A 13,133-nucleotide genomic window follows, 5' to 3' on the forward strand; every position below is an offset into this window, starting at 1 on the left:
AGCCAACAGGGTGTATGATAGAACCAAACGGTCTGTTTTGATGATGTAGCATTGTGTGTCTTGCTGTTCCTTTGGCCTGCTTCTTCACAGCAGCTGTGGATGAAGGGTAGACCAAGGTCTCTGGGCCTTGTCAGCGCTGCAGTCCTCCACTGGGACGCTCCTACTGACATGGATGGGCGATCATCCAGTGCATGATGGGAACCACAGATCAGACACGGATCCACTTGGTTTCAAAGTCACAAAATGCAGATTTACACATTTACAAACATTTACATGAAAAACAGCCAAGAAAAGGCCCTGCAGTCACTGTCTCTTTCTTGTTGTTCCCATTAAAACCTAACAACTTCATAAAGTTCTCTGTTGTGTGTGGCAAGACCCTCTTGATATCATCAGATGTACATATCACCAATTACACCAGAAAATTGTTGCTTTGGAACACTGCTCAACTGATGTCGTTGTGTCTGAGGCCCTGTTTACTTGACAAAGTTTCAAAAGAAAATGCATCTTTTCAGAAAAGTTTTGTAGTTACCAGACAACGTTCTGAAAACAATGTCAGTTTACATGGCAACTACCAAAGCACTGAAATGTATGTAGTTAGCATGCCAAGCCACGAGTTGGTGAACAATATGTTATAAATGGGAGTGCAAAGATATTCTTATGGTCAGACAAACAAATTGGATTGTTATTACGGTGACTGTCGAGGAAACATTGTTGTTATTGTCCATCTACTGAGCATGTGCAGAAGAACTATTTATTTCGGCCGTGGTGCACGTGAACGATTGAAGTGCTGACACTGCAAGTATAGATGGATGAAAGTGCCATTGTGTACCATCTACATTGTGACCAAGTTCAAAAAGTTCCACCCTGGAAGCCATTTTCAAAAAGTTGCACCTTGTCAGCCATTTTTAAAAAGTCACATTTTCAGTGATTCACAGGAACGTTTTTTTTTTTGCATTTTCACTTGAAATCGTTGCACAATAAATAACTTGGGCCACCTTCAGGCCTTTTGTTGACCTCGACTTATTCGCAGGCTGCAGTTTAGGAACTTGTTCATCTGGAGTTGGCATTCAGGGCCACTCTCCCATCTGAACAGCCTCGTTTATTTATAGACTGCAGACAGTTCTGCTAGTGTGTGTGTGTGTGTGTGTGTGTGTGTGTGTGTGTGTGTGTGTGTGTGTGTGTGTGTGTGTGTGTGTGTGTGTGTGTGTGTGTGTGTGTGTGTGTGTGTGTGTGTGTGTGTGGAGGGGGGTTCTTGCTTCTCTGCTTGCACATGTGCCCCAGAACCACAAGACCGGCACGGGGGTCACCTCAAGGTTAGCCCCCTTCAAAGAGCTGTCTCTATTGGCTGCGGCCCGCCGTAACAAGGGAGTGAAACTCGAAGCGCTCACTCGCTCCCCCCCACCCTCCACAAATAACACACCAGACCGACCAGTCTCCCAGACCCCCCCCCTCCTCCTCTCCGCCTCAGCCTCCTACTCCTTTCCAGTTGCTCTGCTCTCCCACAGCCATTGTCAACTACGACCCGGCCGTATGCTTGCTTTCTGAGTCAGGTCAACACCCCAACACCCCCTCCTCCCCCACCACCTTCAAACCACCAATGTGCAACCATCCCCCCTATGACACACACACACACACATACAGTAACATATAACTCCTGTCCCATCCTCTCTCACTTGGTGCCTACAGTACTCCTCAAACACGTCACATTTCTCTCTGCAGGCATGCCAGATTACTTTTTGGTGACTTTATTTAGCTGCAATGAGAGTGACAATTATTTGGTTAATACACTTGTCAGGATTTTTTTTTTTTTTTTTTAACATGCAAGTGGTGAATTCCCTTCTTCTCCCATAATGGTAATATTTATGAGTAGTCCAGCAGCATGATGACTAATTATGCATTCAATGGATAATATATGCAAGGGACTTCATGAATATTAACCACTGACACCAGACAGCGTCATGACAGGCTTGGCTGAAACAGGGGCCCCATAAACACTATAGCCTTCTGACTTCATTTACATACTCAATAAGTTACTGACTCCCTGACCGTGGCAACAGTCATAACTGAACCTGCAAGTGCATGAAATGGACACATCTACTGTGATGCAAAACAACCACCCGAGAAAAGTCTTGAAAATCGGGACTTTTTTTAGAAAAACATGTTCATCTCTGAAATTAGACTTTCATCTGATTGACAAAAAATGTCAGAATGATGACTTCAAGCTTTAATCTTAAAAAAAGGAAAAGGAAAAAACATATCTAGAAAAGTCAGGATACTGAGATTTAAGTCTGAGTTTCATCCCCACGTTATGAGAAAGATACATCAGGTTCAACCATGTACAACAAACCTCTGTATGATGCACATTTAGACATATAATTGGGTATTACTATCATTGAAGTATGAATTCTGACTTCAATGTCAGAATCATGAAAATAAAATGTGGAATTTTGACATTATTTTGTGAATTCAGACTGAAAGTTAAGTCAGAATTTTTAATAGGCCTGATTCTCTACTGTCCATCTGAAATGTTACGAGAGTTGGATCAGGTGAATGTCTAGCTGGATGTTAGAAAGGTCCGTTATGCTCCGTTTCTTTGAGGTTTGAACATTTTGGTTCTTTTCTCGGAGGTTTGAATGTTTTCAGTCTTGTGTTGGAGGTTTTAAAGTGTTGGTTCCTTTCTCTGAGGTTTGAATGTTTTGCTAATTTTATTGGTTTTGGAGTTTAGAACTGTTTTGAACGTTCAGATGATTAAACATTTTACTTGTTATTGGACGTTTTTCTCCTCTGAGTTTTGAACTTGAATTTGCGACGCTCCGTCCTGCTCTTGAAGGCAGCACGCGGACACGCCCCCTCCCCCCCCACGCCGTTCTATGATTGGCCGCGTCGGCTGTCAGTCGGGGCTGTGGGCGGGTCCCGGGCGGCCGTGTGTGCGGCGCTGTAGCTGGGGGAAGGACAGCTGCTCTCAGCGGCGGAGGAACCGAGAGGAACCGAGAGGAACCGGGGGGGGGAAGGAGAACTCCACAATGCGTTAGCCACGGGCAATGGCTCTTCCATGAACCGCCTTGTACTTCTCTCTCCGAGGCGCCCCGCGAGCACCATGGCGTGAGGATAACGAGCCGCGGGGAGGATAAATAAGTGCGAAACTGTCGGGAGTTACTCGTAGCGGCGGACTCTGCTGCCGCTGCCTGGAAGTTTTCTGTTGTTTTCCCGTCGGGGGGCCCCGACGGTGGCTGCAGCGGCGGAGGCGGCGGCGGCGGCGGCGGCTCCGGCGGCTCCTCTCACCCCGGAGCGGTGTCCCGGTCTGCCCAGCCCCATGCAAAACCTAACGGCCCCTGGCGGCCCCGGCAACTCCAATGTCACCTGCTCCTGCAACTGCACCGCTTCCCAGCCACAGGGAATGGAGATATGTGAGTAACACTGGCCGAGCCGCGCTCACCTCAACCTGCCGGGGCTGCTTCCTCTGCGGGAGGACCGCTTCTGTTCTGTTAGGAAACTTCTGTCTTCATCCCGCTCAATGTCACTGGACTCACTTTATTGCTCTGCCAGTCTGCATGTACTGTGAATATACTGTGAATATACTGTGAATATACTGTGAATATAATGTGAATATACTGTGTATACACTGTGTATATACTGAGCACATACTGAGCATATATTGCGTATATACTGCGAATATACCGTGCATACAGTGTGCATAGTGTTTGGGTTTGTGGGGCACTGTCCTGCGGGTGTCCTGTCTCCTGCAGGCCTCCCCAGCTGCACACATGCTCACACGGATCACCACACAGGGTTAAATAGTTTGCCTGTCAGCACAGACAGGAAACGCTGGAATGGTATGTTATGTCTGTCTGCCTTGTGAGCAGCCCGGAGAGAAACTATCATTATCAGCTCTGCCCCTAATGCTGTCTGCCAGATCCACCGCAGATGTTCCTCTTTATGACTGACAAACACACACTGCAGGTGAAGAGGAGGAGGAAGAAGAAGAAGACACTGTGACAGGTCTGCATGCAGACAAATACACGGCTCAGACCAGATGCACAGACCAGGCGGGAGATATAAACAGACACATCTGAAGCCAGACGGTCAGACAGACAGATGAGCTACAGACAGACAGACAGAATTACAGTGATGTGTAATTTCCACTGGGTCCGGGGCCAGGCCTGGGCAACATGAGGTGAACGCAGGATATTAGATTTAGATTTGGCAGCGGGGAGCGTGGCTGCGCTGACGCCACCATGTAACCAAGAAGCGTGTGTATGCGGCGTGTCTGGCAGACGGGCCGGCTCGCCACTCCACCAGCCTCCCCCCTTTCCATCATCATGTTGCCAGCCAGGAAAAATCACACATGAAGTGGTGCACGCAACACACACACACACACACACAGAGAGAACATGTCTGCCTCAGACTCCAGACCTCTCCAGAAAGTGACCCGGTTGTGCCGGTTGACACTTGCAGGAGTGTAAAACTGCAGAAACGAGCCACGCAGGGTATTTCGGGCCACGTTTGGCACTTTGAATCAATGCCGGCCTGGCATTTTTCTTACACCGCATCTCTCATCAGCTGAAGGTCTCACCAGTTGGGTGGGAGCTCCATTCACAAGTGGTTGGAAATAGCCGTGTCCTACTGTAGTGGCCGTCTGGTTTGAAAAGAGCTCTTGTTTGTCGGCTGTGTTGTCATGCAGACTCGGCAGGGCTGAATAATGCAGCTCATGCTTTGATGATTTCTCTGGCTGAAGAAAAGAGCTACAGTCTGCCTCTTTTATTTTTTTCCCCTCTCTCTCTCTTACTCCTTTTTTTTTTTTTTAAAGCAGAGGGCCGTCTCACTGGCGTGTTTCCTCTTTTATTCAGATGAGGAGGGAAATTGAAAGGGACTGGGAACACAGAAGGGATCACAGCGCAGACAGTGTGTCACGGCCGGGGGAACCGAACCTCAGCCTGCACGCTGGGATTCACATGTAGGATTTTGAAAAGGAGAGGGTGGGTGGAGAGTAGGCGGGGGGGGGGGGGGGGGGGGGGGGCGTTCTCACAAGTGTGTGTGTGTGTGTGTGTGTGTGTGTGTGTGTGTGTCTGCGCCTCCGCCTCAAGCTGGTTGCTGTTCTCAGACTCATTGTGCAATGCACTTAGATGGTAGGTGTGGTGTTATGAAGTCCTGAGGTCAAACAGTGTGTGTGTGTGTGTGTGTGTGTGTGTGTGTGTGTGTGTGTGTGTGTGTGTGTGTGTGTGTGTGTGTGTGTGTGTGTGTGTGTGTGTGTGTGTGTGTGTGTGTGTGTGTGTGTGTGTGTGTGTGTGTGTGTGTGTGTGTGTGTGTGTGTGAAGGTGGAGTTCCTCTGCCCAGTTTTAAGTCATTTCGTCCCGTATTGACTCGTGCCGAGATCGTCCCTGTCTTTCCTAACATAGCGGGGAACTCCTATATGCTAGCTGCACGGGGTCATTCCGCTAATGCAAATAGCTTGTCCTGGCTGTGGAGGGATGCCGCCGCCGCCTTCTCAGCAGCGCTGTGCGTTCCGTAACTCCGAGGGATTCTGGGAAAGTGATCTGCCAATCAGCAAAATGGAGCGAAACAGTACAGTTAAACATTATTTTAGGCTGTAGTCAGCACGCTGGGGTAATTTATTCATGTTCTGGGGCAGTTATTCCCAACCTTTTATCACTATCCAGACTGGCCCTGAGGAGGCTGATTGGCTGGACCGTTCCACGCTCGGCACGCCCACAAGCACCGCGGCGCTCTGAGCCACTGAAAATGCCACTTTTTGAAAATGATTCCCAATGTGGAAGTTTTCGAAAATGCTCCATCAAGGATGAAAACACAATTTTAACAATACATTTACCCCACCATTAGTTTCGTTGAATTACTTTGTTTGAATGGTTCTGATGATTGAAACATGCTGATCAGACAGTTATGAACAGGTGGATTTGACAACTTTAAGAATATGATCAAAACACCACATTATTGATATATTTTGCAAAAAAGCTGAGTGGCTGTGAATGATTGGAGTGTTAATCTGTCAACACTACACGTCTGGCTGTGGAGGCCGCCTGTTAACAAACCGCCAGCTGGATTAGAGTTTCCTCTACTGAGAAATGACCTGAGAATCCTGCTGTGGAATATTCGTACATGCTTCAGATGCAGCAGACCACTGGGCTCCCGGGCCAGCAAGTCAGACCAGAGACCGGAGTGGCCCGGTGCGTCTCTGTGTATAACAGTCAGCCTGCCGGGGGGGGTGGGGGGGGGTCGGTCTGCAGCAAGCCAGACGGATGGAAGCGGCCTGATCTGTAATCCTGTGTATGAGCGGTGTTAGTGTGTAGGTGGCAGCGGGGTCAGCTGTCAACCACCTCAGGCCAAACACGCACACCGCTACTTGTTGACTCTCTCTGTAAGTGTGCGCACGTGGATGTACACCCAGATATATGCGCGCGCACACACACGCACACACACACACACACACACACACACACACACACACACACACACACACACACACACACACACACACACACAGACACTCTCCGGCTCAGCCAATATTTACCCTGCAGTCTCCAGCCAGACAGCCAATCCAATCTCTCACTAAGCTCTTTGTTGTTTGTTTGGGGGTTTTTTGCCTCTTTTTTTTTTTGTTTGGTTTGTTTGTGTAGGTGATTTGGAATAGTTTTTTTAAGTTTTATTATTAATAAACTCTCATAATGAGACTTGTTTGCCGGGGAAAAAGGAGCAACTTCAAACTTTGAGTAGAAATTCAGAGACCTGAGGGAGTTTCGTGACAAAGACAACCAAACAACAGCTTTTACCAAAAAGAAAAAGGGAATCCCCCCCCCCAGACAGACTCCTTCTGCAATCACTGGCCCTGTAATTAATTTCACTGGGAATTTCTGCACTTGCTTCACGTCTCTCAATGGAGCCTTATTTCGTGTGCCACCTCTCCCCGAGCTGAGGGCTTGCAGCAGCGCTCCACTCCAAGAAAGAGCTCCTTGTTTCATGTGACGACGTGGTGTCGAGGGCTCCCACTCCCCCTCACATCTCTGACATGGCCGCTGGTCCAGTCAACTTCTGCTCACACTTGTTGGAGAAAAAGCTCCAGCTTTGGAGGGGAAGGTCGCTCCGTGGCTCTATCACGAGGGACTTTGACATGAACCAGGTGGACACTTTGGTTTCATTTCATTCCAAATGAGTTTGTCCCACAAACTCCTGGCAGTTTTATAAGTCAGATTTGTTTCTTTTCCCCAGAAGAGTAATTTTCTTAAAGTTCACCAAGTCTCATGGACACAGCACTCTTTACAATGTTCTGTCACAGTATCCATTCTATTAACAGTAATTTAGGCCTTTCTTCTTTATCTGAAGCAAAGTTTCCACCTACTATCTGTTCCACAGCTTCTCACTTGAAAGAGCTTGTTGTCTTTCTTTGTCTCATATAACAATAAGCTTCGTAGCTTCAGTGTCTGAACTTTACGTTCGGAAATCTTTATTCAGATTTTCTGCAGCTTATGGATGAATAAGAAGCAGATAATCAATTAATCGTGGATCCCACCTCTTTAAGCCATGTGTTTATAAGAGACAAGATATTATTGATTTCCTCTTCATAAAAAGTATCTCATAGTTGAAGAAACAAAGCCCTAACCCTAACCCTGTTTATTAACAGTGGCGTGATTGAAAAACACCATAGAAAAACCTCAGAACTCCTACGAATGGCTTTTTTTTTTTTTTTTTTTTTTGAAAAGTTTTGACCTGATAGGTGTTTTATTTGTTTGAGAGCAATAGTCATTTTTGGATGGAGGAAAGAGAAATGTCAAATCATGAATGTGATTGAGATGAAGACGTGCTACAGGTCAGCCCAATGCGGCGGTGATGATTGGAGGCACACCATTGGTCAACGAGGTTACACCTTTAGTCATGACCATTGTTGTTCCACACCATTTGTGACTAACGGTCAATAATCAACTAAAGTGACACCTATTAGTGATCCTATTAACCAAAGTGACTCCGTCGGTCAGCCAAAATCCACCATTAATTCAATTCAATTCAATTCAACTTTATTTATATAGCACCAAATACAAGACAGTCAATTAATCAATTACATGTCATGGTATGGGATTAACTGGACCTATAAAACTACCAAACCATTGGTCTGCCACATGCCTTGTGGTGGACTGCGGTCACTCCATAGGTCGATCACGTTCTATAAACCAGATTTTGACTTGGCGTCGTTGGACTGGTGTAAATCTGTCTCGTCATCAAACCGTCAACTGTCGGCTTGGACAACACTAGAAGTGGCGGGCTTTAGAAATGGCTTATGAATCTTTTCACTTCCATGTTCTGAGATTTTAAAATGATCGAAGGCAGATTAATCAGTAATGAGAACGAAAACTTGATGAAAATCTGGTTTATTTTCTGTTTCGTCATATGGATGTGTTGGTTTTCAGTCCAGCTTTATGACGTGAACCTGGTGCCCCAGAGCTTCGTCTTGTGATTTGCTCCAATATTGCAGAGCGCCTTACAGCATCTGCTTAAATATTGATCATATCGGGTTCATGCAGAAGAGCCACTGTTAGTCTCTTTTAGTGTATATGGCCGTGTTTGACAGTTGGGCTAACTCTGATTTCTGAATTTACTTTTTGTGTTTTAGTGCATCACACTGAGACTCGAGCTGAAGCCCAGTGATGCTACAGTGAAAGCTTGTCGATGAAGTAGCCACCGTACTGTGAGAGTGAACTTATAAAGACGAGGCTGCTGAATGCTGCAGAGTGTTTTTCTTTTTTGTGGCTTTTTACCAGAGGGACCATCGTTAAAATTCTCCAAGCACTGAACCTGCACTTATTTTCTTAAGGTATTTTACTGAATGTAAACTTGTTCCATAATTCACCAAAACAATGGAAACAATGTGAATTGAAAGTTACATTTGATGGGTTCAGACATCTCAAGCTTGGGCTTCGGGATAGAGTTTGCCGCTCCCAGTGGAGATTCATGGTTTTGGAATGCAGCGGGCACCTCTGAGCGTGGACTCGGGGGTTTTGAGGCGAGCGGGTCAAGTTCAGGCAGCCACTTCCAGCCAGCGTTGGAGGAAGGCTTCGCCCTTCCACTCAGCCCTCCGTCTGGAGCCCCCCTCGCTCCAGCCCCCTGTCAGCTCTCACAACTTCGTCACTGGCTGCCGGGACTTCCCTTTGTGTCTAGGTTCTGCAACTACCCCCAACACACACCGACACAGCAGACCTCCTCCCTTGGTTCCCAAAATGCCCTTGGGACGAGGGCAGATTTGTAGTCCTAGTGTGTGCGCAGACAGGCCATCCGTCAAGTGCGTGCGTGATAGCGGTGGAAGTGGGGAGGGGCGGCGTCGGAAGTCTGCTGCCTCAGTCAGCATCTTTTTGCACAGTTTGACTGTCTGAGATGCTGCAGCGCGCCGGTGAACGAACCGGGACGTCAGCTGTGTGTCTCGTGACTCCAGGACTGTGGACGGGACATATTACGGTCAAACGCGACGCTGCAGACAGTGGCAGACAGTACACAATCCTCTCCTTTCTCTCCCCCTTCTCCTCTTGTTGCAGATTTGTTTTTCCCAGAATCCAGACGAATAAAATGCCAGGCATGTTTATTACCCTTTGTGAACCCCCGTCTCGCTGCGTGCCTCGTCTCTCTCCTCCTAACATGAAACAAAGCAGCGATTACTGCTTTGAAATTACAAATGCTGTTTCGCATCGTATGAAACCAAGAAAAAAAAAAAAAAAAAAAAGCAGGGTAAAAAAAAATGAAGCTGAAGCGCTGTGCTGCCTGCTGTTTGTCAGATTTTGGGTAATCCGTTTGTTTGTGTGAGCAGGAACACCCAGACAGAGGAATAATGACATGTCTCTTCAAGTGGTTTTGCAGGGTTTTCCCTGGATTCTGAAGAGGCTTACATGGTAAAGTTTTCCGAAAAGGGTGGAAGTGGTGTGGAGAGGCGATTTCGAGGCTCACTGCAGTGTGAGAGCAGTGGCGTCTGAAGCAAGAGGTCAGCGTCCCACTGCAGGAGGTCAACCATCTCCACGCCACTGCTTACCGTTCAAATGTTCCATCGTAAAACAAGGACTCCGTCTGCAGATACAGTTCTGGTCATACTCACAAATGAATGAGCTTGAAGCTGTGTGACATCAAAGTGTCTTTTCACGTGTTTGCGTTTCTGATTGTGTGATGCGAGACAAAGACGGAGGTGTGTGTGGAGACGGGGCTTGAGCGTAGAGCAGAAACACTGCTGGGGAAATATTGAGGATGGTGTGTGACTTCACTGAAATGTTGCATGAGCAAGACTTTATCACATAGACGAGAGAGGGATGTGTTGATGTTATTTGTGTATTGTCCTGCAGCGAGTGACGGATGATGCTAGTAGTTCCAGACGCCTCCACGATCACCCTGCAGGGTTGGTTCCACTTCACTCAGTTGAATGGAAATGTGTCCGGAAGTTGATGGAATCTGTGGAACCTAATCAATTGGTCTTCATGAAACACTTCTGTTGCCAGCAGAGAACTTGAACCTCTGTAGTGTGGAGAAGTGACCTCGGTTAAGAGAGGAGGATCCGAAGATAATGATAAACCTCCATTGTAAGCCACTAACTTTGAAGTGAAGTCATTTAATATGCAAGAAGACACTGAAGTGTCTGATCCACAGTGGTCCTGTTTCACAGAGCCAGCAACTGAGCTAATAAAGAAAATGGTGGCAAAAGCTGTAAGTTCATCGACATTTCATCGTTTCTTTGAGGAAAACTTACTTCACCACAGTAAAGCAATCAGCAGTGCAGTCAGATAATCCCTGACAACCGCTGCATGCACACAACACTACCGTGTGACTGTTCGGTACTTGGCTTTACAGGGTCACAGAAGGAGAGCAACATCAAAACTCAGATCCTGTTCTAGGAGTTTTTTGTTTTGACTCCTTCTACATATGTGAAAACAGACTGTGTGAAGCCTGCAGTGTCTCTGCAGGGAGAGCTGGTCATGTCCTCAAGTGATCATCCAGAGTCTGCAAACTAAAAGCTCCACAATGAAAGCAAGAAATCCAAAAAGTCCCGTCTTGTGAGGAAGAAGCGGGCCCACCACAGCTCCTGCAGCCCACTCCTCAGCTCCGCTTGGGGCCAGATGCTCCAGGCTACTTTGCTCGCAGCGAGCACAACACACCCCAATCTCACACGGAACTGCCGGGGGTCAAAGGAGGAGGAATTCATAGAATGAAGAAGTCGATATCCGCGCTTCTGCAGCTCTCCGAGTCCTCAGTCTGGCTGGTGTTTTATATCGTGAGTCAGTTGCAATGTAAAGATCAGTGCAGAGTGAGTAGAATGGATGTTGAAGGTGGTGAAATGGGTCGGCTGTGATGAGGCCGGCGGTGCAAAGGTACCTCACACAGGGGTTCATGCAGAGACGAAAGGAACGCATCCAGGCCAGTAGAACATGAAGGCATCGCATCAAATATGGAGTTGGGATTTCCTTGTGATGACTTGGACATGCATCTTTAGTATTCGGATGCACTGATGCAGTATCGACACTGCGAGAGTACTGCTCACGTTGCCGTGATACCCCACACCTGATACAACCTGAGAGCTAGTAAGAGGAGGAGGAGCCGTGTGGAGATATTCTATTTGATTACGTATTAGATAGTTTATGTTGGCGATTGAAGAGAGGAAACAATTCCGTTGTTTGAGGAGGATTCCTCGTGCTCCACTCAGCCAGGTCTGATCTGCCACCGACGCACCACCGCGGGTTTCCTGCCACATCAAAACAGAAGGGTCTCCTCAATAAACTCTTCTTAATCTCCCGAGTTCTTTAACTCTTGTGTGCAGCAATTGAGAAGCGATTACAGCGTTGACTCACGCCAACAGGGCACAACATCCCCCGTGTGCAAGAGAAACAGAAGGAGGCTATGCAAAGTGGATGGCTCACCTCGTGATTTTGGGATGATCTATAGTCGCTATATTTTTAAATATTGTGTAATTATTATGGCAGTTTGTTGCAACAGAGAGACACTTCCACCACCCATGTGGACGATTATCCCAACACTGCTTGATGGGCTTTTGTTTTATGATCTCTCGCTCTCTTTTCTTCTTTAAACGAGCTGTTATTTTTTCAAATGAGCCACTAAATCTTTTCTTCGTAACACATTCAGGCTCAGACGTTGAAGAAGCCGGATCAGGCTTTATCCTTCGTCTAGCAGAACGTCTTCCACCTGAAGCGAGCTATGAAAACACTTCCTGGTTTGTCAGCCCCGGTCTAAGCGGGCGAGGGGGCGGTGGTCAATGTATAGCTCGGCGCCAGCTGGCCCTAACAAGGTCTTGCTCTGGATGTGACCTTATCACAGGAAATTACAAGGATTACAGCAGAGACGGACACATAGCAGGAGATAAAGATAGAAAAGAAAGAGGAAGTGTCTTTTGTGTCAGAGAAGCAAAACAACAAGAAAAACATCTGGATTTACCCTCTGCAGTACCGTATTCTATCTCTGTAGGATTACACAGCTGGAGGCAGGAGGAGAGCCAAGAGTTAACCTGTCATCACACACACACACACACACACACACACACACACACACACACACACACACACACACACACACACACACACACACACAGTCTCATTATGTTGATACTGTTTGCCAACGGAGCTGGAGTCAAATTACAAACACTTTGATGCTGTGTGTTTGACCCCAGGCTTTATGATGCTGGCCAAACAGGAACTTTAGCTTTCTGAAATGTAGAAATGTAAGTGAAAGGAACAGATGTGTTCATAAAGTGCACATTTTTCCCATCGTGTCATGTAAGAACACTTTGGGGTTTTTTTTTAGTTGGAAGTTGCATTTTTTGACCAGCTGAATGTTTTCTAATGAAGACATGACTTGCTGGTTAGCCATATGTGCTAATGCTAATATTGAGACTTGGTTTGACTCAAAGATTACAAACTCCCTCTTGTGACATCAAGACACTGTCACCTCGCAGCCCGGAAAGGGCGATCAGGCAAATCTTATCAGGCCTGATATTAACTCATGAACTGTGTACTATCTGAATTTTTGTCTATAAAAGCTGCAACATTTGCAGTTCTGTGCAGAAGTGCTGTAGCTTCAGCTGCATTGTCCTCCATCATGAGGAGAAGCTAAAGATTTGCACCAAACCAGAGGGCTCGTTGTTGGGA

The 13,133-nt window shown here is 46.9% G+C and overlaps 1 protein-coding gene across 2 annotated transcripts in view; it reads left to right on the forward strand.

The window, feature by feature from the left end:
• Positions 1-13,133, forward strand: part of LOC308133601 (low-density lipoprotein receptor class A domain-containing protein 4-like) — a 225,267-nt gene that overhangs the window by 164,698 nt on the left and 47,436 nt on the right. Inside the window, exon 1 of one of the 2 annotated variants that reach the window (XM_080501054.1) lies at positions 2,951-3,407. The exons of the other annotated variant lie outside the window; for it this stretch is intronic. Coding sequence (XP_080357180.1) covers positions 3,314-3,407 — 94 coding nt within the window. The 5' untranslated portion in view covers positions 2,951-3,313. Of the gene's footprint in view, positions 1-2,950; positions 3,408-13,133 lie in introns of those variants that run through there. 2 annotated transcript variants of the gene reach the window in all.

This window comes from Blennius ocellaris, assembly GCF_963422515.1.
Source record: "Blennius ocellaris genome assembly, chromosome: 8".
In the NCBI taxonomy this organism is placed as follows: domain Eukaryota; kingdom Metazoa; phylum Chordata; class Actinopteri; order Blenniiformes; family Blenniidae; genus Blennius; species Blennius ocellaris.